Source organism: Haliotis rubra, unplaced genomic scaffold (assembly GCF_003918875.1).
Source record: "Haliotis rubra isolate DU_JTF1 unplaced genomic scaffold, ASM391887v1 Scf66, whole genome shotgun sequence".
In the NCBI taxonomy this organism is placed as follows: domain Eukaryota; kingdom Metazoa; phylum Mollusca; class Gastropoda; order Lepetellida; family Haliotidae; genus Haliotis; species Haliotis rubra.
Genome location: NW_025767368.1, coordinates 1,060,164 through 1,087,436, shown reverse-complemented (window position 1 = coordinate 1,087,436; position 27,273 = coordinate 1,060,164). Strand labels below are relative to the sequence as shown.

Genomic DNA, 27,273 nt, shown 5'->3' with positions numbered 1-27,273 from the left:
TGCTCTAAAATGGCATTTTCCGATAAATATTGGAGCGAGCCTCCCTTTATCCAGGGAGAATAGATTATCCCTTCTTTATCAAACTTCAAAGGACAATAATATAGGACACACTATAACAGTACCTGAAATACTATAGTATAACGTTTCGGTCTGACCAAATGTAATCAACAAAGAATAGAGCAATGACTTCTCTTTGTTTGATCAACAAGTAAAGGTATCTGTCATCAATTAATTATTCATGTCGTGTGAGTAAGATGAAAGCTACACTTCTGACGCGGCATCTCCAGGGCGTGTAGCCACGATGTATGTCTGTTTGATTATGGCCCATTACATTTGGAAATGAACATTCTCATTTAGAATTCCAAACATTTAAGTGAAAAATACTTGAAAGAACAATGAAGATTCGATCTTGACAATCATCAATGTGTTTAAAACCAGAGAAATGAGGCTCCAAACATGACAGCTGCGCATGCGTTCCACGAAGCGGAACCCGGAACGAGCAACAAACTTTAACTGGTTCTAAGTTGTTCACACGCAGCCACCAATGCGCTATTGTAAATAACAGCTAGACAGGGGCCCAGTCAACAGTCTAACCCCGACACGCTGCTTGTTTTCATTCGCCAGTAGTGGAAATCTGTAGATGTAGCTACAGCGATCGCCAGCTCACTGACATTCAAGCAGTTTGCCTAACCGACATACAAATATGCAGAGTTCGAGTGTGTTAGAACGGCTGCGGCAGTTTGATGCATATCCAAAGACGTTGGAAGATTTCCGGGTGAAAACGTTCGGTGGAGCTGCAGGTGTGCGAAATATGAATGTCTCAAAGCAAACAGGGTCTATCTTATCTGATTCGTTGTTAGAAAGTTTGATGTGTGTCAATTAAATTCTGACCTTTCGTGTCTCAGCGTATTCTATGTTTTAGAATTCAATGTAAAGCAATCCCGCACGTATATCAAGTGCCATATCCTGTCACAGAGTAGAGTTAGAAACAGGTGCTACCCTCCAGGCCACCCGTGTTATGTAGAACATGTGACCCTTTGGGGCAGTTATAGCATGTGGGTAGTATGTGTGTCCTTGCGTTGTATTTAAGACCAGATGTTATAACTCCAAAATACAGCCAACCCAAAGAGAGTAAAAGCTTGCAAATGGTACACTTGGTAATCACTTTTGTCTTCCCTTTGAAACAAACATGTTATAAAGGTGTATATCATTTGTTCCTTTCTCTCCAAAGGATGTCTACAAGATAAGCAATGCCTGGTATTAGAGAGTAAATATAAGACATAAAACAAGATGTAGAACAATCATTACGATGGGTCATCCAAATCATATAGTCCAACCAGACAGCTGGACTGGCAGATAACAACTTTCAGTGAAACAGCTGGCAATCCCAGATCTGTGTTACCCTTAACTGAACAACAAAGACAAATACCTACACATAAAATCATGTATTGGGTTAATCAGTAATCTATGGTTTTGAAAATCCTGAAGGGAAGACAAATTTGTGTTCATTGTAACCGTAGTTTGTAATACACATTTGACTAAAAATGAAACATACATCTTTATGTAAGACAACTTCATATATATTGCACAGAGCGATGTTTAGATGTAGATTCTTACACTGTTATCAAGCTTAAGAAGCTACATCAAAATGCTGCTCTATGCAATAAATAAGAAGTTGTCACCATAAAGTTGTATGTTTCATTTTTGACTCACCAACTTCTAGAATGCTGATAAAATAATTACACATTTGACTAATATATACAGCAAGTGACTTGGACCTAAGAACAGTTTGTTATATCCATCAAATTATTGTTAGCATGTTGGTTATTAACATAGTTTACTGTATAAGTGAAGTAGTTGTTGCGAGGCAGTATACTGATATCTGGTCATTGTCAAAATGCCACTCCCAGTATATGTTTATAAATATGTTATATTTTTATTAAGTATGTCTCCAAAATATATTCATCCCAACCACTGGACATACATTTTGTAAAAGTTGACCTGCAGTGACCAAAACAGGGCACACATCAGACTGCATGGTAGGAGGCTATTTTAAACATTATGCAGGTGAGATGATATACAGTGTGAATCAGCACCAGTACTGGTCATGTTAAACTGTATTCTTTCCCCTATGTAGCCATCCAAGAAGATCCGGATTAGAATTGGTCTCAGAGCTCAAGATAAGATTTAGCTCATGTGGGTACTGTACCCACTGTAATTTTTTGGAGTGGGTATTGTGAATGTTGAGTGGGTATTTCATTTTCCGTTACCCACTGCTTTCAAATATGTGCGTATTTCAGTCATTTTACTCACCTAAGTATTATGTCATTAAGTAAGTTTACTAAGCAGGTATGTCCTGCCTTATATCATACCTAATCAAAACCAACTTAAATATAATGAAAATGATTTCATAAAAAAATCACTTATCCAATACTGACAGTACAACACTAGTCCTATACTAACAGTACAACTTGATAGCAATTGATGTCTTTTTCATTACGCAAGCGATTTTTATAAATATATTCCGTATGCATTTGTTTTAAACTTTTTGTGTTTCTAACATTTTAAATGCGTAATTGGTACGCAACAATTATTTTTCAATGCGTAATTGGAAAGTTTCTATGCATATTTTACCCGGATACGCAGCTATCTGGGCCTCTGGGTCTCCAGCAAGCAATGCTAGTAGTAAGATCGGGTGGTCAGACTGGCTGACTTGTTGACACACGTCATCATATTCCAATTGTGTAGATCAATGCTCATGCTGTTGAGCACTGGATTCTCTGGTCCAGACTCGATTATTTGCAGACCACTGCCATATAGCTGGAATAATGCTGAGAGCGGGCATCAAACAACAACCAAGCCAAAGCAACGTATGTAGCCATACATGTTTGGAGGACTAGGTTTCAATCTTTTTGACAATGTATATCACTATGTGAAATATTATGCCTCTCGACCTGCATTTTAAGTCCTTCTGATGTTACTTGCATACCTCTACAGCAACATGTTTCCTTTTCAGTGACACTGTCCAGTGCAGTGCTGATGTTCATACTGTTTGTGTCGGAGTTCAACTATTACCTCACGAAAGAAGTGCAACCAGAACTATTCGTGGATACTTCAAGAGGCCAGAAGATTCGAATAAACATTGATATAGTATTTTCCAAGTTGCCTTGTGCATGTGAGTTCCCAGTACACTGCCTTTAAGAATGTTTTGGACAGTTATTAAAGTATGTCTATATGATTTAGGAGGACATTTCCATTTTGTAAAAATGTTCATGGCTATACTACATTTTCAAGTCGATGTTTATTGAAGTGTTTGGTTGTTTTGATTGATGGAACATTTTTCAATAACATGACAGGTATTGGATTCCATGGTTAATTTTTATGTAATTATCATAATGTTTATCCCATCAAAGTAAACTGTATCGTAACCTTTCTCTTAATGTGATTAGTTTCACAGGTGCCCTTGTGCGATGAAAACAGGGCAATACTGCCAATTATATGTGTATTATCCGTAATTGATGTATCATGCTGTAAGACTGTTTGTGATAATCAATAAGTCAATATTTGAAATGACATTTATGACTGCAACACAGTACCTGCAGCTGTATTGATGTGATGTTCCAGATTTAAGTATTGATGCCATGGACGTGTCTGGTGAACAGCAGATCGATGTAGATCACAACCTGTTCAAGCAGCGTCTGGATAGTAATGGGAAAACTGTTGATGACAAGCCAGAAAAACAAGGTAAGTGCAACAGCGTGTGAGAAAACATGTTTGTTGATAAGCCAAAATACAAGATGGGCAGCTACGGCATTAGAGAAAGCCTGTCAATGATAGGCCAGAAAAAACTGTTGGTTAAATGATACCGTCAGCCTTCCATGTCACTTTTATACAATAACACACTTGACTAAGTCACACTTGAGGTACTAAGGGACTCCAGGAACTCCATAGAGCTGCTAAGTTGGCAAACCTGTGTGTTATTAGCCATTGAAATTAAATTGAATAAGGTTGGCAAGTATGTCAACTGGTAAATGTAGATAAATGTGGGTTTCCTGATCCTTAGTGAATACATCAGCTCAGTTGACCTGTTGTTGAAACAACATCACATATTAAGGTTGTACTTGTGCACCATAGACAATGGATGGATGGATTTTTTCATGGCCTCATGTTTGAAGATTTACAACAATGTAATTCTTTTGGCCTCTTCTCAAATTGTAATTAAAATGTAACTAACGAAACAGTCAGCATGAAGCAAACATGATAATGCTCCGTGTGAATATGTGGAAGTATCACCATGATCACTGTAATGTCCATGCCCCAAGCATGCTTATAGGGAACATTACTCTGCTCAATATTTACAGAATTATTGAACATATCTTGCATTTCTCATAGATATATTTACTGCTTATATGTTTACATTGAGGAGTATTGCAGGATAAGTACACAAATATTAAACTTATTTATGATTTTTCTACTGGTAAGTTTTGTATCAGTGCAATGGCTTGTTTCGTTACTTACCCCTTGTCTTTAACCTGTTTTCCTGGCTTATTCACATAAATCTGTATTTCTGTTGTAGCCTTAGGTGATACCGCTAAAGATTTGGCTGCAGTAAGTATGTCTTCAATATGTTTATGTTGTGGAATGGCATAGCTGATTTATCTAAAATATGCTCAGCATTTGTTTAGGTATATAACTCCTTAAGTGCAAAAATGTATTGAAGTTAATCTTATAAATATGGTTGACAATGATATCTTCACAGATTGATTATTAAACCATCAACACACAAAAGACTGTAGACAACGAAATCAACAAAATCATTCAGCATGATGATGCAACATAAACCCCACAGATATTATTAGTACCCTTCAAGATCCATGTTAGAATTGGTCATTGCTTGTCATAAGAGGCAACTAACGGGATCAGGTGGTCAGGCTCGCTGACATGTCATCGTGTCCAAATTGTGTAGTGCTGGCAATTAGGTGCCTGACTCTATGGGTGTGGGTTCGAATCCTGGATGGACTCAACCCAACAAAAGTACTAGAATCTGTCTGCTACTAAGAAGGTGCAATCCCAAATATGACATATGTTACAAATTATGTAGGTTGATGCTCATATTGTTGATCACTGGATTGTCTGGACCAGACTCAGTTATTTATAGCCTGCCAACATATAGCTGGTATATTGCCGAGTGTGGTGTTATTCAAGAATCAAACAAAACGAAGATGATGGTAGACTTAATTTCTTGTCACAACAAAGTGGAATCTTTACAGACTCATCCCTTGTCATAGTGTCTTATCCCACAGCTCCGAACAGAGTTAATCTTTCTGAACAAATCCTTGTGACAGCACATCATACCTAATTATACTTGTGAAAGAAGATAACTTTTCAGACCTTTATCCATGGTTACATCCCCCAAGTCCTATCAGAGTGGATCCCTGGTCACAACACATCACTTGACTGTAGAAGCTGGAACCTTTGTTACATGTTGTGTCTTTTTCTCATCAGCATCTTTGGTGCTAATTATTTTTGCATATTTCAGAATGTTACAAAGCCGAAGGAACTTGATGCTAAGCTGTGAAAGTTGTTACTGATGAGAAGAAGTAAGTACTGTGTGATGAACCATCTCTGCAGTCTTGGTCAATGTGTTCCACATCTAAGACAGAAAGGAGAGATTGTGTTGTGGCAGATTCTTTCATTTGTCCTGCTGAAGACCGGGTTTGATTCCCCACATGGGTACAATGTTCAAAGCTCATTTTAGGTGTCACCCTCAATGATGTTGCTGGAATCCTGCTAAAAGTGGCGTAAAACCATGCTCAGTAACTCTTAATCTTTATCATATGGATTTAGACAAAGCCTGAACTGTCCCTTCAGAGATGATGAGTACCATTCTAATGTAACTCCCTAGATGCTGTAACACCTGTGAAGATGTGAGAGAAGCCTACAGGAAAAAGGGTTGGGCTTTCAACAACCCATCTACCATCGAGCAGTGCAAGCGAGAGGGATGGTCCGAGAAAATGTCTGCACAAAAAAATGAAGGTTGCCGGGTTTTTGGTTACCTGGAAGTTAACAAGGTGGGTCACTACATAATGGACAGCGGATATGATTAAAAGTTAAACAATTGTCAATGAGGTATTGACCATGACACATTTTGTGAAACAAAGGGAATCAACGCATGACTGAATGTAGGTTGGTATTTGAGGGAAATGGGGATTAACAGTACTATTAGTCAAGTTCCTATAAAAATGGCCTCTTTGTTTATTTCTCATAGGATAGGATATTCAAAATCTTACTGAACTGTAGTCCTATCTTTATAATCATGAAAGGTAATAAGCCATAAATCCAAGTTGACAAATCCTTTAGTATGTTAATGTGGATTATGTCAGATAGAGAGACAGGCTGATTATATATTGTAATGTAGGCCTGTAATGATGTCATGATACAGTATACCTAAGGTAACAGTGGTGGACAAAGTGTTTTTTGCAACAAGAGATGATAGAGGTGTGTATTTGATAATAAGCCCAAAGAAATATGCAAAATACAAATTTGATCAAATAGTGTACATTGTAGATATAATCTAATTTTGCATTTCACTTTTTGATGACAAAAATATGAATTGGATTTAGTGACCAATGAATTGGATTTAGTGATTAAAGGAATACAAAAATATATTTGTTCTGTTTTTTTTTTAACAAAGTAATTTGTAATTGTAATTACATTTTAATTTTAAGGTGTAATTGTATTTGTAATTGTAATTGAGGAAAATCAAAGTAATTGTAATTTAATTAATTACATTTCAAAAGTAATTGAACCCATGTCTGTGACACATATAAGGCAATTGGCCAATGGTGTGCCAATATCAATGTCCTGTGCGGCAGATTTACAGACATGATAAATCTTAGGTCAAGGTGAAACCCAGTGTCTAGTGAAGTCATCAGAGGCGGTGGGGTAGCCTGGTGGTTAAAGTGTTCGCTCATCATGCCGAAGATCTGGGTTCGATTCCCCAATGTGTACAATGTGTAAAGCCCATTTCTGATGTGAATATCGCTAAAAGCGGCGTAAAACTAGTGAAGTCATCATCGCTTAGACAATCTCCTTAGTTATAGAATGTCTTCCCAGGGCAGTTGGCTCACTGTCTAGGCTAGTTGTACCAAAAGATGGTACCTATTGTTACCCTGCTTGGTGGTTGGTATCAGATGGGTCTGTGCCTGAGACTTGATATCATGTAAACTCTACATATTTTCTATTATTATGGCTCTATTAAGCAGACATTACACCCAGACAGACAGACTGACTCACACATGCTTCTTCATCATTTCCTATGTCTAAACTGCCTCCTTTCCGTGTCTCAGGTTAGCGGGCAACTTCCACTTCGCTCCTGGGAAGAGCTTCCAGCAGCACCATGTGCATGGTGAGGATTCTACTGAAGCACTGTTGTGTCTATGTCTGTAGAGAACTCAATGATAAAAGGCAAAAATTCAAGGGGTTAACAGAAAAGACCATTGTTTTTTCAATGCACAAATTGCCATTTATAGTATGACCAGAAATTATTGAGAATTTTAGGAATATTTTTAATTGGATTTCTAGTATAAACAACCTTGACCAGCTATCAAGTGCTTGGTTTCATTCAAGAGAGACAACTCCGTTAATCCTTTTTCATTAGTTTGTGAAGAGTTATCCCCCTTTGTTTACTTGCTAGCAGACGACATTTTCAGTGTTCCTCAGTATGGATGATTTAGAGAAGAGGAAGTTGATTTTAGAGTATTATAACAAGGACATCAGATGAGCTAAAGTGATTTCAAGTGGAACAGGCATCCCTTTGTCCACTGTTTATCGTGTTTTGAAAAATATTGCAAATGGATATGGCAATGAGTACCAGGTAGGCCCAGAAAATTGACTGTCGGTGACAGGAGGTGGCTTGGTATTCTTGTTTCTAAAAACAAACGAAGAAGTTTAGAAAACTTTAGGCTGGATATGATTGATAGAGGAACTGTGGCTGTCTGTAAGGAGACAATAAGAACTGAGCTGCATACAATGGGTTGGCAGAAAAGTCGAGGAATTCCATCACCGATCATGAAACCTGAACAAAAGGAGTGAAGGTTGAACTGGTGCTTACAGCATAGAAATTTTAACTGGACAATGTGATTTTCTCAGATGAAAGTTCTGTGTGGCTGTTTCCTAATACACTGAAATTCTGGACCAAACAAACTGAAAAACCTTTGTATCAGCGCCCAAAGCACAGTCCGAAATTTAACGTGTGGGGTGGCATATCTGTGTTAGGGGCATCGCCCTTCTGTGTATTTGAAGGGAAAATGAACAGTGAGCGGTACACAGATATTCTCGAGGGACATTTACTTCCATCTGCTCACATGTTCTATGGAAATTTTTGGATTTCCAGCAGGACAATGACCCAAAACATCGTTCAAAGCATTCACAGGCCTGGTTTATGACATTATTAGATTGGCCAAGCTATAGCCCTGACCTAAATCCAATAGAAAATGTTTGGGGACCTATGAAGGAAAGTGTCAATAAGAAAAATCTGACAAATATTGCTGAAATGAAAGAAGAGGCGGTCCGATAATGGGACAGCATGGACCACGACTTTCTAACTTCTTTGATCAGTAGTATGCCCCGCCGCATTGAAGCCTGCATTGCTGCCCATGGTGACTTGACAAAATACTAACTGTTCACCTGTCTTTGAATCTGGAGTTATGTTCTGCTAATATTCACATTTAATACGTGAGTAAGGAGTGAAAAAAATAAAAAATTTAAAATCTTTAAATTCTCAATAATTTCTGGTTGTACTGTAACAACTATAATTTCATTTTGAAAGTTAATTATCTAGTATGTGTGAAGACAAAAATTCAGATTATTCCATCCTCTTTTGATTATGTAATTTAACTATTACAATGAGTGAGATACATAGACAAGCCATGTTCTAATAAAGTGTTTGTGCTCCTACTAGAACTGACCGGAATATGACAGATCTTATATTGAAATTGTGTGTTTTGAGGAACCATGTATAAGATATTGTTTCTTTTCATCCATTGATGTCAATATACTGGTACAATGTACATGTATTTGGGGGAGATGTACTAATAACAGTGTTTGAAATAAGCCAAAAAACAGGAAGGCATCAGGGCTGGTAACTTCAAAATGTTACCAGCCCAAAATGGATTTAACCAGACCAGGCACCAAGATATGGTGAATTTACTCAGATGTATGGAACATCTAAAACAATTACCAGACCATTGGGCTGGCTAGTTGTAAATTTAGACCTCCGTCAGAAATCTAGTCTGTCTCGGGCGGTTGGACGGGCCTTATTTCACACACTGCTAATAACAAGATGAAAGGTCAAGACCTAAGCCCAGGGCTCCAGATATGTTTTCAACATCAGGAGTACGTACTCCTTATTTTTTCATTATAGGAGTACTGGAGTACATGTAGAGTACTGAATGGAAAATAATGGCGTATCAGTAATCTTGTGTTTTGTTTTATATATGCACCACAACATTGCTTCTCTTGTGTAAACAGGTCAATAAACAATAAAACAATACTTTTTCAGATAAATACTTCTGTAAATGATTTTAAGACCATACACCATTGCTGTGGTGCGTATCTGCTACGTTTTCTAAATTATTTCCTACCGTATCGTGCATATTTTCTCTCCGTACATATGCCGATACGGCCCTTATCTGGAGCCCTGTAAGCCTCAGATCATTTTCTAGAGATAAGTACAGTAAAATACCCCCACCTTATAAAAACGTGTGTTTGTGTTTGAGAGTATTTCTGATGATACAAACTGATGTTTACTTTCAGTTCACGATCTGCAGGCATTTGGTGGACAGAAGGTAAGTTTAAAACATGTTCTCCTCCATAGGAAGTGTTATTATTTCTAGAGCCAATAAGCATGAATCAGGTGAAATGTGGCAAGTACTTTCACAAGAGAGAAAGGGACAGAGAGGTCAGGGCAGCAGCACTGTTGCAGAAAGAGAGATCAATTTAATCAAGCACTGTCCATCTTTAGTTAGTATGACATCATTAACTCGCTCCTTTTTTCATTCTCTTGATCCCCATTGGGGATTCAGGCCAACATATTCCAATGATAGTTGTAAGAACTGAAGCTCAAGTATTGAGAATTTCTGGATTGGCCAATTTTCGTGGTGTGATGATTCATTGCATATGTGGAGTCATGATACAACATTCACTTACCCACGCTCTCAGTGTAGACCTTATGTCAGGATAACAATCACAGCTTGTCATGTGAAGGATGCATTTAAGGGTGAGGTGAAATTGGGTTTAACGTCGTGCTTGAGAATATTTCGCTCATATGACGACGTGCATGCGTGTGTATGTGCGGCTGCTTGTACTAGCCCAGACTGAAGCTGGTTTTATAGTGCTAGCCCACTGAGATACCATGCCGCAGTGAAGCATGAATACCCCATGCTAACATGCCACTCAGACACATTATACTGACTCCGAGCCGACCAGTCCTTGATGTACCCATTAAAGCCAGGCAGGGACCAACAAGTACCATATTTTAACGTCTTTTGGTATGACGCGGTCGGGGATCGAACCCGCAACCTTCCGCTCTCCGGGTGGACGCTCTAACCACTACACCACGGAGGCAGTTGCATTTAAGGGAGACTGCAGTTGAGTTACTTAGGTATTAAGGTCAAAGTATGTGTTTTCAATCAGTTAAGCATTTATGCCCTTGGAAAATATATACTGTTCAAAAGTAGTTAAAGAACACACAATTGCTTCCTATTACTGTGGTAATCTTCCGTGGGAGGACACATTGGTTAATGAAATATTGAGAAAACCTGGTGTTTCTCTAACACCTACATTATACATTGTTATATATGTTGCAGTTCAACATTTCTCATCAAATCAACCACCTGTCCTTTGGCATTGACTATCCTGGAATTATCAACCCTCTTGATGCAACATATGAAGCTGCTAACGAGGGTAAGATGTGTTACCTCCCCTTTCATCATATCACCTTGGTGGTAGCAGGGCTCCAGATAACTTTTGGGGGTGTGAGTGTACTTATAAATTGCTAGTGGAGGTGTACTGAGAATTTTGAAGGAGTACTGACATGATTTTGTGCGAGTGAGTTGGTGATGTGCTTTGTTATTTATAATATTAAACAACCCTTCAGCTATTAAACTTCATATATGTTAGGTGTACAAAGGTATTTATGTGTGTACATGATACACTTGAAATCTTATATTATGTCATACTTCATTGATTTTCATGTGTACATTACGCCTGTACACCCCGTATCTGTAGCCCTGTGGTAGAGTAAGTTTGTGGTCAATGAATTTGCTCTTGCTGACAACCTGGGTGTAATTCCACACACGGGCACAATGTTTGAGCCCGTTCTTGTGTAATTGTCCCCAGCCGCATAACGGAGGGGGGACCATGTTTTCAGCGGCGTGACGTCCTGATTCCTGATTCTTGTGAACGCTGATATCTCATGAACTCTTGTACCCAATGTCTTCAAATTTGGTGACAGCCTACATTAGGGGATTACCCAGACACCAGTCGATTTTGGTGACCTTGACCTTATTTTCAAGGTTACGACACTTTGACCGCTTTTTAAAACTCTTGTTAATGCGATATCTCATGAACTGTCATACCCAATGTCTTCAAATTTGGTGACAGCCTACATTGAGGGATTACGCAGACACCAATTTATTTGGGCGACCTTAACCTTATCTTCAAGGTCACCACGACACTTTTAACGCTTTTCCAACTGTTGTTATCCCTCGCAACGCCGCTTTGCGGGGGTATTAAAATGGACTTTGTCCGTGCGGCGTCGCGTCCAATCCGTCCGTGCACATTTGTCTTTTCTCCGAGCAGAACTCTAAAACCGTTCAATATTTCTTCACCAACCTTTGCACATACGTGGATCTGGTGGTGTACTGGTGCCTTTGGTAGTTTTTGAATTCTGAATTAAATATTTTTGCGCGTTTCCATGGCAACAAGTTCGACTTTGACTGAAATTGGTGGTAGTGCTCTTTTCCGGAGCAGAACTCTAAAACCGTTCACTATTTCATCACCAAACTTGGCACATAGATAGATCTGGTGGTGTACTGGTGCCTTTTGGTAGTTTTGGAATTTGAATAAAATATTTTTGGCGTTTCCAGGGCAACAAGTTTGACTTTGACTGAAATTGGTGGTAGTGCTCTTTTCAGAGCTGAACTCTAAAACTGTTCAATATTTCTTCACCAAACTTGGCACATAGATAGATCTGGTGGTTTACTGGTGCCTTTGGTAGTTTTGGAATTCTGAATAAAATATTTTGGCGTTTCCATGGCAACAAGTTTGACTTAGCCTGAAATTGTGGTAGTGCTCTTTTCCGAGCTGAACTCTAAAACTGTTCTCTATTTCTTCACCAAACTTGGCACATAGATAGATCTGGTGGTGTACTTGTGCCTTTGGTAGTTTTGGAATTCTGAATAAAATATTTTGGCGTTTCCATGGCAACAAGTTTGACTTAGCCTGAAATTGTGGTAGTGCTCTTTTCCGGAGCTGAACTCTAAAACTGTTCACTATTTCTTCACCAAACTTGGCACATAGATAGATCTGGTGGTGTACTGGTGCCTTTTGGTAGTTTTGGAATTCTGAATAAAATATTTTTGGCGTTTCCATGGCAACAAGTTTGACTTAGCCTGAAATTGTGGTAGTGCTCTTTTCCCGAGCTGAACTCTAAAACCGTTCACTATTTCTTCACCAAACTTGGCACATAGATAGATCTGGTGGTGTACTGGTGCCTTTTGGTAGTTTTGGAATTCTGAATAAAATATTTTTGGCGTTTCCATGGCAACAAGTTTGACTTAGACTGAAATTGGTGGTAGTGCTCTTTTCCGGAGCTGAACTCTAAAACCGTTCAATATTTCTTCACCAAACTTGGCACATAGATAGATCTGGTGGTGTACTGGTGCCTTTTGGTAGTTTTGGAATTCTGAATAAAATATTTTTGGCGTTTCCATGGCAACAAGTTTGACTTAGCCTGAAATTGTGGTAGTGCTCTTTTCCGGAGCTGAACTCTAAAACTGTTCTCTATTTCTTCACCAAACTTGGCACATAGATAGATCTGGTGGTGTACTTGTGCCTTTTGGTAGTTTTGGAATTCTGAATAAAATATTTTGGCGTTTCCATGGCAACAAGTTTGACTTAGCCTGAAATTGTGGTAGTGCTCTTTTCCGGAGCTGAACTCTAAAACTGTTCACTATTTCTTCACCAAACTTGGCACATAGATAGATCTGGTGGTGTACTGGTGCCTTTTGGTAGTTTTGGAATTTGAATAAAATATTTTTGGCGTTTCCATGGCAACAAGTTTGACTTAGCCTGAAATTGTGGTAGTGCTCTTTTTCCGAGCTGAACTCTAAAACTGTTCACTATTTCTTCACCAAACTTGGCACATAGATAGATCTGGTGGTGTACTGGTGCCTTTTGGTAGTTTTGGAATTTGAATAAAATAGTTTTGGCGTTTCCATGGCAACAAGTTCGACTTAGACTGAAATTGGTGGTAGTGCTCTTTTCCAGAGCTGAACTCTAAAACCGTTCAATATTTCTTCACCAAACTTGGCACATAGATAGATCTGGTGGTGTACTGGTGCCTTTTGGTAGTTTTGGAATTCTGAATAAAATATTTTGGCGTTTCCATGGCAACAAGTTTGACTTAGCCTGAAATTGTGGTAGTGCTCTTTTCCGAGCTGAACTCTAAAACTGTTCTCTATTTCTTCACCAAACTTGGCACATAGATAGATCTGGTGGTGTACTTGTGCCTTTGGTAGTTTTGGAATTCTGAATAAAAAATTATGGCGTTTCCATGGCAACAAGAGTCACTTAGCCTGAAATTGTGGTAGTGCTCTTTTCCGAGCTGAATTCTAAAACTGTTCTCTATTTCTTCACCAAACTTGGCACATAGATAGATCTGGTGGTGTACTGGTGCCTTTTGGTAGTTTTGGAATTCTGAATAAAATATTTTTGTCATTTCCATGGCAACAAGTTTGACTTAGACTGAAATTGGTGATAGTGCTCCTTTCTGGAGCAGAACTTTCAAAACCTTTCATTACTCTCCTTCCACTTTTCTATATACACACCTAAATATTTGACATAATCATAACTTCGTGAGACATAATCATGAAGAGTATTTTGCCATTGCAGGGGATATTGATGACTTTGTCTTCTTGTTAACATGACATCTCATACACTGTTGTATCCAATGTCTTCAAAGTTGGTGACAGACTACATTTGGGGATTACGCAGACACCAGTCGACTTGGGTGACCTTGACCTTATTTTCAAGGTCACCACAACACTTTGACCACTTTTCAAACTTATGTAAATGCGTTATCTTATGAACTGTTGTACCCAGTGTCTTCAAATTTGGTGACAGCCTACATTTGACCTTGACCTTATCTTCAAGGTCACAACAACACTTTGACCACTTTTCAAACTTATGTAAACGCGACATCTCATAAAACATTGCACCCAATGTCTTCAATTATGTCGACAGCCTACATTGGGTGATTATGCAGACACCAGTGATTTCAGGCATCTTGTATGTGAGGAAAAAATAAAAAGTAGTAAATATGTTATGAATATTCCATTCTTTAGTGGCGGGGGACATTGCCATATTAGTGGCGAACACTTGTTCACTATGAAGTTGAATTTTGCTTAAAATGGCCTGAAATCTTACTCAGTTTTTCACTCATAAATCCACTTTGTGGACTATTATGGCAAAGTTTGTAAGTCTGTTCTGCCTTCTAAGATTCAAGACATAGTGCTTACATCGGATGCAAGTAATGGCAGCATGCCATGCTTTATAACCGTCATGTACTGAGTGATGTTGGTTTCCTAGCAGTGTCATGTACCCATTATCAGCATGACAAACAAACACTTCAATCACTGGGCTGGCCTACCAGTCTTTTGTAGTGGTTAAAGTGTTCGTTGTCACGCTGAAGGCCGGGTTCGATTCCCCACATGGGTACAATGTGTGAAGCCATTTCTGGTGTTTGGACTGTTGCTAGAAGCGGCGTAAAACCATAGTCAGTCAGTCAGTATAACTGCAGGGCAAGGATTTTGGAAAGGGCATCTGTGTATATAATGCTCAAGTCACAAAGTGCATGAAGTTAACATGTTAGGTAACTGGAAAGGGAAGAGGGAGTGAAAGAAGAACCCTGTAGAGAAGACAGCATATTAAATTAGGAGCCAAATTTCACAAGAATAAAGTTGAGTTGGCTCCTAATATTCTTGAAGAAAGACTTAAATTCTTACACAAACAAAACAGGTTTAGAGTTACAACCAATACTGGTGCAAGGATTCCTATGAATCACCCCGCACTGACACCAAAACGTGTCTCTTTTTCAAGATTTTACAGTGTTATTCAGGGCTCATACAGATTATAAGGCTTTTTTAAGAGCTTTTCAAGCCCTAATCAACAATTTTTTCGAACTATAGAAACACATGTAACATATAAGAAGTTGAAAATAGACAAGGTGAGGACCAACCATCAGGGGGAAATAACTCTTAGCGTCATCGCCTCACTAGGAAATCCGTTTTTACATTGTATATTAACTAACACCTACTGCCATTGCAATGTATTTTATTGTGTATTAGTTTCCTGTAAAGTCATAACTTGACCCATTTTGCTACATTTAGGGCCTTTTCCACTGCCAGGCAAATGACTGGCAATAAGGGGCTTTTCAAGGGGGTAAAATGTTCAAATTTCAGGCTTCTACATGCTGGTGTGAACCTTGTTATTATCCTGAGGGACTAGTACTATTCTGATGTATAGGGTTATCTGTTGCAGGGCTCGATTTAGTGCTTTGTTACTTGTACTGATGCAACCCAGTATTACATAGCTATAAAAACAGTGCAACTAGAATTATGCTGGTGCAACTAGGTTTTTATCTTATGTTGCACATAGTGCAAGTAGGTTAACATCTCTTAAATCGAGCACTGTGTTGTGATGCTGAACAAGGGGACCGCAGCCCAGAATATAGGGCAGTTTTCCCCTCTGGGTTCTAAATGTTAGTTTCTAGAAACTATCAGCAGCTGTTGAATTCTGTCCTGACCATTAGCCCAAGTTCTTTTAGTCTGAGAATACTGCTTATTTTCATTTGTTGTAATTTTATTTTAAAGGACATTTTCCTCAATTACAACATTTATTATGCCCCCGCCATATATGGCAGGGGCATATAGGGTTACCCTCGGTGTCCGTCCGTCCGTCGTCCGACGAAACAGGGAATGTATTCTATCCACTTCTCCACCATAACCGCTCTGTGGAATTCAGTGAACTTATACATGGGCTTTCTTGGGACTCTAATGGTGTGCATCTCATATTTTGTTTTTTTATTTTATTGTTTTTTTTTGTAAGTTTAGAGACATTTGAACTTAGGTACATTTTGCTGAATTTCTCTATGATGATAGTGTAATAGGGGATGAAGTCTATCCACTTCTCCACAAAAACTGCTCAACAGAATTGAATGAACTTCTACATGTCTTTTGTAGGGACTCTAGAGGTGTGCATTTCATAATTTTTTATGCAATTTCTTACTTTTGTCACTTTTACAGATGTTTGAACTTAATTGAATTTTGTTCTATTCAGCCAGTTAGGTCCCATACAGAGGGTGTACGTTATCCACATCTCCTCAAAACTACTTTATGGAATTCTTTTAGATTACACCACATCTCCTCAAAACTACTTTATGGAATTCTTTTAGATTACACATGTGCTTTATAGGGACTCTAAAGGCATGCAGCTCATATTTTGATTTTGTGTTTCATCATTTTTCCAATTTTAATGCCGTTTGAACTTAGATCAATTTTGTTGAATTTCTGTCTGAATATAGTGTTGTAGGGGGTGAAGTCTATCCACTTCTCCACAAAAGCTGCTCATCAGAATTGATTGAGCTTCTACGTGTGTTTCATTGGGTCTCTAAAGGTGTGCATCTCATACCTTGTTCATCCAATTTCTTAATTTTGTCACTTCTACAGATGTTTGAACTTAGTTGAATTTGGTTCTATTCATCCAGTTCGTCCCATACAACAGGGGGTGTACGTTATCCACTTCTCCTCAAAAAACTGCTTTATGGAATTCATTTAGATTACACATGTGCTTTATAGGGACTCTAAAGGTGTGCATCTCATATTTTAATTTTAGATTTTATTTATTTTTCCAATTTTAATGCCGTTTAAACTTGAATAAATTTTGTTGAATTTCTCTCTGAATATAGTGTTATAGGGGATGAAGTCTATCAACTTCTCCACAAAAACTGCTCAACAGAATTGATTAAGCTTATACAAGTGTTTCATTGAGACTCGAAAGGTGTGCATGTCATAGTTGCATAGATGTTTCTTGAACTTGTTCGTGAATTTTGTTCAATTATTGATCATTATATGTCTTATGAATGTCAGCGGGGGCATCCGTGTCCCTGGACACAATTTTTTCTTGTTTTTCTTCTGCGTCTTGGTTATTAACAAAAACAAATACCATCTTAAATACAAGAAAGGAAACAATTACAAGCATGGCAAGCATTTCTAGGGGAGTATATTAAATATGTTCTATTAAATGTATTTTCATTACAGGTGTTCTTTCTTCCAATGGGCTTAGATATTTCCTTTTCCTGAGAAAGCAATTTGTATATATTTCATCAACACTGTGAAAACAAAGCATCAAAAATATTTTTGCAATTTTATTACATATACATTTATAAACACATAACGTAATGATGACGTGATAGAAATGCTGCATTCATGTGCAAAACTGGCCATATTGGCTGGAGCATCACTCATGACATGTCAGCTTTGGTGATCGTCAACTCAAGCACGCTTCTTTAAACAAGTCTACTGCGAAACACACACTCATGTCAACACCGGATTCCAGTTCCTATTCCCATGAACGTCCCAAACGTCCCTCCTCCCTGTACCATTGTCTTTCCCACCTGCTGCACCAACTCACGACCACGCATTCCGTACCTGCAACAATAATGTAACTAAGTAGCAGCAGGATAATATATCAACATCTACATTGTATATGAGAGAGACAAGTTCAACTTGTAACATGATTATTAGCCTGAAGCAAATTTCAAGACCTACTTCTATAACTTTGGTGATTGTCCAACCTTTTTTGCACAGATATGATTCAATGAGACTAAGTCCTGGTTTAATTAACTATGTTCCAAACTATGTTAAAGACCAAGGTCAACTGTTCATAATACCATCATATGTTATTTCTGTCTGAACCCTAATCAGGTGTTCTGTATCTAATGAATAATCTAAACTTGCTGACATCCAAAATTTAAGATGTAAAAAAACAGGGTTCAATTTTTATTCTGCCAACTAATATTTCTTAAATGCCAGTTACTGTTGATTAGATTATACTAAATAATGTAAAAGACTTTAATTCAAACCTGTGGAAAGTTTTTTCACACTTATAATCACCCTATATGCCAAAATTAGCAAATATACCTTTCTTAAATTGCTACATGATTACACTATATCTGTCAAGCTGCAATAATGTATAGTCAGTGTAAATTATTAAACGTCTCAGGTCCAAGATCCTTGCTAACCTATTTAAACGTTTTCTTGTACAGCTAATGACCACGATTACCCAGTTAAAACAACTCACCTGAGAGCTGAGAATCCCCCAAACAGAGCCCCAGATGCCATGCCTACACAGAATCCCATCATGAAGCCCATTTTGACCGGTCCCAGCAACTGGGGCCATGCCCCATGGAGTAGCTACTAGGCGGTGGAGCTGGCATTATCAGGGGGGCAGATGCACACTATGAAAGTACTGAAAAATAACAATGGTCTGGTTATAAATGTTCCTGTTGATCAAATATATTAATGCCAACTTCACAAAACTCCAGATAGTGACAAAATATCTCAATAAATGTTCATCCCTATAATCGTGCCAAATTGCACTGATATGTGATAGAATAAGGTGAGGTGAGGTGAGATTGGGTTTAACGTCGTGCTTGAGAATATTTCGCTGATATGACGACATGCATGCGTGTGTATGTGTATATGCGGCTGCTTGTATTAGCCCAGACTAAAGCTGGTTTTATAGTGCTAGCCCACTGAGATACCATGCCGCAGTGAAGCATAAATATCCCTCACATTATACTGACTCCGAGCCGACCAGTCCTTGTACCCATTAATGCCGAGAGCCATTTAGGGAACAACAAGTACCATATTTTAATGTCTTTTTGTATGACGCAGTCGCAGGATCGTAACCGCGACCTTCCGCTCTCCGGGCGGACGCTCTAACCACTACACCACGGAGGCGGTCCAATAAGTGAAAGACAAATCCCTGATTTGATTTGTTTTGGCGGTCAATATCCCACACAACTGGTGTATATGACAGGGCATCTCAAATGACTTTTATGAATTTTTATCAGCTTGAAATAAAGTTATGATAATGAAATACTTTGATTACTACTACTGCTTATAATCATGAAACTAGTCCTACAAAACACTGTAGACATACATGGTACACAATCAACACTTTTTTTCTAAGTTTTGTACGCATAAGTTTGTTTCACAATTAATATTTAAAAATTAATGCAGGGAATGATAGCTGAAAAAATATATAACAATAATATACTTGTGATTTGGTAATATGACCTGTGGAAACTAATACAACTGAAATTAGGTGAAACCAAAGACGTACAAAGATGTATCATTTTGTATGAAATTTACTCAACAGGCTGATGGGCTAATATTAGCTCTTTTGTTTGTGAAATCAGTTGAGGTGGGGTAATTTTTAATTTAAACCAAGACACTGATTGCGACAATTTGCCATCTAAAACAACACCATTTGCAACGCCCCAGTTCGTAGAACCTCAGAATCCGTTCACTTAAGCACGTGCGATGAGCTGGAACACCTCAAGGATAAACCCAATGGAACTGATACGAATGATGACATCTGGGATTTGGTAATGACGTATTAATTAAGTCAACACGAAGGGAGGTTTAATTTGTATTACCAAGGATGCGGCGCTTTCCACAGATTATTGAAAACATTTGAAGCCTGACCTTGCGTGTTTGCTTTTGACCCATTTGACAATAACGACTACCACCAGATGACGCGATAAAGAGGATCCCAGTGTAACAAAGTCTGACTCCAAAACCTGATGGATTCATACACAAAATAGCAATACGATGATTGCATGTGTGTACCTTTTCGAATTGTGACAAGTTACAGTGGCCGAGGCATCGCGCACCTGCAGTTAAGCTTCGGAAACCATTTTGTATCCCATGAGCACTTTCGTCATTTCCGGTTTCCATGTTTTGCCCTTCGAATGGCGTTTACTGAACATTGTTAAGTCTCCTGATCATTGGGATCGTTTAAAGGAAACGCATCTGTGCATATTTCAACAACACCTTTCCTTGTGATTCCATTGTCGAGTGCGGGAAAGCAAAATTTGAATGTAGTCAATAACAATGTCCTCATGTCAGCGTGCTGGCCAAGTGGTCTAGGGGTATGATTCTCGCTTCGGGTGCGAGAGGTCCCGGGTTCGACTCCCGGCTTGGCCCCAATTAAGTTTTGGTTTATATTTCAAGATATATTGTCGAGTGAAATAATCCGCGAGGGTGTGAGCAATGGTTCGTACGAGATCGGATGAATGAAGTTCAAAATTCATTTACAATGTTGAAACATGCAATCATTATGATATCAATTGTTTGTCAGAGCCTACACCCCTCAAAGATGTGATTCCACATTGACTCCATTTTGTACCTCAAGCCACTCACTACATTCACGTGACAGGAAACAAAACATCGAACAATGGATTGTCTATACCAGATTTGATTACATTCAGGTTCCCACCATTTTGGAGCAATATTTCTGAGAGAGACATTAAACACCAAGCAGGTTGTAGTATTATGTATGTAGGCAGTATTCCACACACACTGAATACTTTTTGTAGCCAAAGTTAATGTAGGATAAATTGAATGGTGCTTTATTACGGAACACCTCTTAAACGTTTGCTATAAGATTCCCACCTGTTATCTCCACAGTATTACCTCACCAATATCGTCAATGAAGCACCGTGATCTATAATTGGCACATTAGGCATTGGTGGGTCACATCAAAGCATGACAGGCTTTGTATAGAGAAAATTCCAAACTTAAACACATATTTTCAGTAAATCATGTAATGAAAATTATTGACATAATTTGTGGTTAGTAGCCAGTACCTAATCAATCAAACTCTCTGTTTACAGAACAGATGATGTTCCAATATTTTGTTAAAGTTGTGCCGACCACCTACACTCAAATTAATGGCAAGGTAAGTACATCAGGATTTATCTGAAGAAATGGATATGCATGTGATATCCGTAAAAGCTTATATAATGCTTCATAATTTCTAACCTTTCACAATTTTCTATGTATATATAAATAAGCTTTTTGCTGAAATAAGCTTGTAGAATTCTTGCAATAAGAAAAAATCATGTTGACAAAGTCAGCCTTAGCATTATGTGTTTTATGATAGATAATTGTGTTTGTAAGTTTGGTCTCTGCATGAGCATGTGTAATTAAAGACAGAGAAACAAGCTCTACACAGGAAAATAACAAATGTTAAATATTACCCAAAAATATATATTTCTAAATTGAACAATAATTCACATGGCCAACACAGTCAAGAGAACATTTTGACGTATTGTTTAAGAAATGCCACCAACTCAGTTGGTAATATTACTTGCTAAGGAGGCATACTAACAAATATAAGTCAAAATGTTTGAGATTAAAACAAAATTACTTTGATATTCAAAGATAGGTACAAAGTTTTGACTGTTGTTCCAGACGCTGCACACCAATCAGTTCTCAGTGACCAAACATTCCAAGACCGTGGCTGGGGGAGCAGGGGAGAGTGGCCTGCCAGGAGTCTTCTTCATGTATGAGCTCTCACCTATGATGGTTAAATATACAGAAAAACAGAGGTATGTGCTTAGGGAAAACTACTAACCATTCTCAGCTTTGTTCCTGGGTTATTAACAGAAAACATATTTTGCTCGGAAACCACTGGATCAGTGAAACTGGAGCATAATACACTTGTTCCAAATATTGATGACACTTGGATATGTTAATGAAGCTTTAATGTAATTTTTAATGTTGCCACCATGGCAGCCATATTAAATTTTTTTTATTTTATTGTCCTTTACTCAAATTATATAATGTTTGGTATATGTTTGGGGTGGAATATATTTAGCAATATTTGAAACTTGATTTGAGCACTTTAGTATTTATGCAGAATATATTTGAATATCATCCTCACAAGCAACGTTTGTCCAGGAGCTGTCTTAGCTTTTTCAACTGTTGACAACATATCTAGCTGATTTTTGTAATAAACTTTAGTCTCTTCTGCAAGTCTCTTGACAAATTTACATAATAGAGGCTCTGTTATGTGTGCATCAGTAGTTTCTAGATAAATAATGTTTAATGTAGACCTACATGCAGGGGTGGAAATAACCCATTGCCCGACGCCCGAGTCCAGTGTTTTTTTCTGTCGGGCAAGCAAATTTGTATATCACACTGTACCGGTGTCCAGTTGATATTCCAATGTTAATTATGTTGTTTATTTAAAAAAGCAACAAGAAAACGGCCGGTATAGTGGAAGACTTATCAGGGCAAGTGATTTTACATGTGACACTGTACCGGAGTACACTAGCAATTTTAAAGTTATTTCCACCCCCTGACATGTGTAGATGTTTTAATGAAATGTCATCTGATGAACTGAAAGACATTCAGGAGCAGGTTTGGCTTGTTTTGTTTGTTGTTTAATGCTGCTGTCGGCAATGTACCAGTAACTTATGTTTGAGTCCTCATATGGGTTGTGATATCTGAAGCCTTTTACTTCAAGTAGGATAACACCACACTCACTCAACAATATGTCAATATATCTACCTCTGTATAGGACGGGTATATGTATGTTGAATACTGTTGATAGACTAATGCTTAGTCTCTGAATATATATAATTTTGATAGTAACAAACAAGCCCATTGGAATTGAAAAGGAGCCCCAGGGACACCAGCGATTCAGAACCTGAGGAAATTTAGACTTGCTTTATTTAGGGCTTTAGCACTGCAGAGAGGGCTTGACAGTAGGGAAAATAATGTGGTTCAGGGACTGTGAGACAGACTATACTGTTGGATACTGGCTATTGTGAAGATGTGTCAACACTCACTGTCTGGGAGCTCACAAGAGTTGTCTCCCTTGGACAGCTTTCCTTTTCATAGCTGCAATTTGCAACAAGGCCGTGTGACTTGTGGGTTGTACCAGTGATGGGGTGTGCATTAATCTTGGGCCCCATACCTCTGTCAATAACAGGAACTGTTTACATGTGAATGACTTTGTATTATGATGATTCCACAGCCAAGTAGTTCTAGTATTGCTGAATTTTACTGACCACTACTTTTTACTTTCAGATCCTTCATGCATTTTCTGACAGGTGTTTGTGCAATAATAGGAGGAGTATTTACAGGTAAATACACAACACCACTGAGTAGTCATAATAACCCCTAAGGAGTAAGGAGTCATTATCCAGAAGCTAGCAATGCACAGGGCTTGAGTAAGGATGAGTACATTGAACAGTGCAGTATACTGGTTCTTAGTTACGACTACAAACATGCATGCATACACCTGCACATATAGATATGCACGTATAAGGGCAGTGATCTTGAATGCAACCTTAAATCCCTGTTGTACCTCTGAGTACCTGAGGGGTGGGGTTGGTAGCCTAGTGGTTAAAGCGTTCACGTGGAAGACCCGGGTTCAATTCCCAACATGGGTACAATGTGTGGAGCCCATTTATGGTGTCCCCCCACCATGATATTGTTGGAATATAGCTAAAAGTGGCATAACAGTTAACTCGCTCACTGCCTTGGCAACTGTTATAATGTGATACTAAAGTATGTGAGGGACAGTCTTTATGTAACCATGGCGTTGTGGAAAGGGCCTTGGTATCATGGGTCTGAGGCCACCCCAACCCCCAGTACACCATGCATGCAATGCCAATGGGCTGAATATCATATATGATGGCTGATTGTAAATGACTATGCACTGGCAGCTTGAACCATTGCCGGGTGTTATCAAAGGGTGATTTACCTGACCCTGGGTATTATTTACAGGGCAGCCTTGTGGTTAAAACATACTGGTACCCATCATGCCAAGGACACAGGTTCAATTCCCAACATGGGTACAATGTGTGAAGTCCATTTTTGGTTTCCCACGGTGATATTGCTGGAATATTGCTAAAAGTTGCCCCCAACTCACTCACTTGCTCGCTGTTGCTTGAAGGCAGCCTGATACAGCTGGAATATTATTGCTGACAATGGTGGTACATCAACATCCAACATCAACTCTCTGCCCCATGATATCAGACTGTCACCAACAACTTCAAATCTCATGTAAAGACATTCCTTTTCCGAAAATACTATCACTGCTAGATTTCCTTGTTCCTGCTTGTTTTAAATACTGTGTATATACTCATCATAGCGCTTAGAGCAGACACTGGAGTATTTTAGCGCTTTATAAATTCACTCATTATTATTTTATACACACACTCATCACCTGTATGTACCGATCCATTGATTGTGTCTCTGTTTTACAGTTGCTGGTCTCCTAGACGGGATGATCTACCATTCTGCTAGAGCCATCCAGAAAAAGATTGACCTGGGAAAGGCATCCTGATTTAATCAAGATATTTTAGCTGCAGACTATTTGCTCTCAGACTACTTGGCATCATAACAGAACGTCCCATCTATGGGGTATCTGTTGCTTCGGGAAGTACGTTTAGCTTGGGTTTTGCTCTATAATAAAAGGGAAACAAAATACTTCACATTACCAGACAGATCAATGCATTGTGGTCCATTGTATGATATTTGATATTTGATCTTAGTGCAGTGTTCACAGGGACTGCAATTCTGCTGATTAGTTAGTAAATCCCCTTTTGATAATCGGTTTCAGAAGTTTTGTCTGTCTCTGGCTATTTATCTTACAGAGGGCATGATTAAGCTCATTTACAGTTGGCAGTTTGAATCGGATTCTAAGAGTATTTTAGTCAAGGTCTAACACATCCCACTTGCAATAAATGCTTAATGACAATCCCTCAGTTGCACACAAGAATCAACAACAGTTGTGACCTCGGTATTACTTTTCGCTAAGCATTCATCTAATGGCTTCTTTGTAAGGAACACAATGTCGAGAAAACTGACATACCCTTAACTTTTTGTGGTTCAAACAAAGCTTGTAGTCTGTCAGCACAAAATGTATTTTGTATATCAAGAGTGCGAGGTAGGTCTGATTGAACAAGGCCAGTGCGATAGTGTGTGGCGCCCATAGGTCCCAGGGTAGTCCCACGTAGATTCTCATTGATGTATGCATTTGAAGCACATTTTAAGCCGCCTCTCACCCGTTGCCTGGTAATGCAGGAATATTGCTAAAGTGGCCTAAAACTGTTGTCTTTAGGTTTCCACTGAAACAATGTCATTGTTTCAATGTAGATAAAGCCTGGCCCCCATGATGATTGGGAAGAGCTGTGAAGGACAGTGTCTAAACTATAGTTATTGTCTTGGTCATACTGTATGCTATTTATTAACAACATCGGTATGTGACAACGACTTCGTCGGCCCACTTCTAATGTACAGATGCTATGTAAGACTGTATCCCGATACTGGTATTAACTGACTGGTTGTGAAGAATCTTATAATCTGTCAATCCTTCCACTTACTGTCCCTGTCTCAAACTGTATGATATAACTGTAGTGTACAGTCTCCGGGATATAACCGGGAGAGAAACTAGGTAGTCTCAGAGCAGATCTTTATGGTATTTACTATCTATTTTTGTTGGTATTTTGTTTCTAATAAAACGTGGAAAACTATCTCGATTGATATTTGTCTGCTTTATCAGTCAGTGACCGTATACCACTGAGAAGATGGTGCGAGGTGTATAATGAGTCTGGTCCTCATCTATATCCAGGCAGTGACATGAGGAAGTCTGTGGCGATCAGCATATCCGCCTATAGATGGGATTCCCAATGGTAACAAGGCTGAAAGATGAGAATCGCCGTGTCAGAGTGTGTGGCCTGGCGTCTTCGATACTGTTCAACATGTCTTTATGAAGCTGCACATATTCCTGCAAGATGGAAATATTATCTCGTGACAACTCTATAAATTGCTACGGCTTAAATCGTTGTTTAATGCCATACTCAACAATTCTCTAACTCTTCGACAGAGGTCTGTAAATAATCGAGTCTGCACCCAACAAGTTAATGATGTGATTATCGGTGTGATTGGATGACACACCGTCAACCAAATGTGGGAACCTTCCATCAGATCCTGCAAATCGCATCTTACGACAGCATGGGTTTACGACATAACATGATCATCACGATGTTTGTTGAACGGTTTGGCAGTATTGGAGACTTGTTACTTCATGGGACGAGGTCACGCCGAAAACCCGGGTTCGAATCCCCACATGGGTACAATGTGTGAAGCCCATTTCTGGTGTCCCCCGCCGTGATGTTGCTGGAATATTGCTAAAAGCGGCGTAAAACCAAACTCAGTCAGTTAGTCATGGGACGAGGGTATGGCCTGCCCCGTCGTCGAAAGTGCCTTAGTTTGCTGTGTAGTGTTGCGTCTTCTAGCCATGCCCAAAACCTTTGGTCTGGGGTTCGATTCTCTCCGGTATGTGTTTAACTGCAATGATTGATCATTCTTGGGTCATTCTATTTGCATTAGGCAGTCGTATGTGGCATTGTATTCAATGTGGTATAGGAATACCAGCCTGAGTAGATACCGAGTAAGTTATTTTCTTAAACATTGATACAAACATGAAACATGAATCGATAAATGAATTTTGTTGTTTAACGCCACAGTCAGCAGTATTCCAGCTGTGGCAGCGGTCTGTAAATAATCGAGTCTGGACCAGGCAATCCAGTGATTTATATCGTGAGCATCAATTTACTCAGTTGGGATGCGTGTCAACCAAGTCAGCGAACCTGACCACCCGATCCTGTTGGTCGCCTCTTGTGACAAGCATTTGTTGCTGAAGACCGATTCAAACCAGGATCTTCACGGGTAGGAAAATACGTAGGTATATATCGCATCATTAGGAGTATTTTGTGATGTATATTATATACTACTCGAAAGAAGTAAGTACACCCCAGTTTAAGTAAACTTAGGCTCACCATCATTCGTTACACTGCCAGCTTAAGTTGAGTTAGACTGAAGTACACCCGTTTGTTTTGTGTAA

The 27,273-nt window shown here is 38.8% G+C and overlaps 2 protein-coding genes and 1 non-coding gene across 3 annotated transcripts; 2 read left to right on the top strand and 1 right to left on the bottom strand.

Moving 5' to 3' along the window:
• The first annotated feature begins 576 nt into the window (after positions 1-576).
• On the top strand, positions 577-25,900 carry LOC124257377 (endoplasmic reticulum-Golgi intermediate compartment protein 3-like). Its single transcript, XM_046691423.1, has 13 exons — positions 577-800; positions 3,017-3,175; positions 3,625-3,744; positions 4,577-4,608; positions 5,540-5,574; positions 5,906-6,075; positions 7,355-7,408; positions 9,817-9,848; positions 10,869-10,965; positions 21,245-21,309; positions 21,825-21,961; positions 23,448-23,503; positions 24,632-25,900. The coding sequence occupies exons 1-13, from the start codon at positions 704-706 to the stop codon at positions 24,709-24,711; spliced, it is 1,134 nt and encodes a 377-aa protein (XP_046547379.1). The 5' UTR covers positions 577-703; the 3' UTR covers positions 24,712-25,900.
• LOC124257364 (reactive oxygen species modulator 1-like) lies at positions 17,695-18,806 on the bottom strand. Its single transcript, XM_046691408.1, is given in 3 exon segments — positions 17,695-17,990; positions 18,643-18,718; positions 18,721-18,806. Coding segments are annotated over 3 exon segments (243 nt in total). The 5' UTR covers positions 18,779-18,806; the 3' UTR covers positions 17,695-17,881.
• On the top strand, positions 20,484-20,555 carry Trnap-cgg. Its single transcript has one exon. It is a non-coding gene; the product is annotated as a tRNA-Pro (tRNA).
• Positions 25,901-27,273: the final 1,373 nt, after the last annotated feature.

Excerpts from the sequence above, each read along its gene's own strand:
- LOC124257377 (XM_046691423.1), top strand. The coding sequence starts at position 704 with ATGCAGAGTTCGAGTGTGTTAGAACGGCTGCGGCAGTTTGATGCATAT. Across the intron at positions 7,409-9,816 it reads CCAGCAGCACCATGTGCATG|TTCACGATCTGCAGGCATTT; the intron begins GTGAGGATTCTA and ends GTTTACTTTCAG. Across the intron at positions 23,504-24,631 it reads AATAGGAGGAGTATTTACAG|TTGCTGGTCTCCTAGACGGG; the intron begins GTAAATACACAA and ends TCTGTTTTACAG.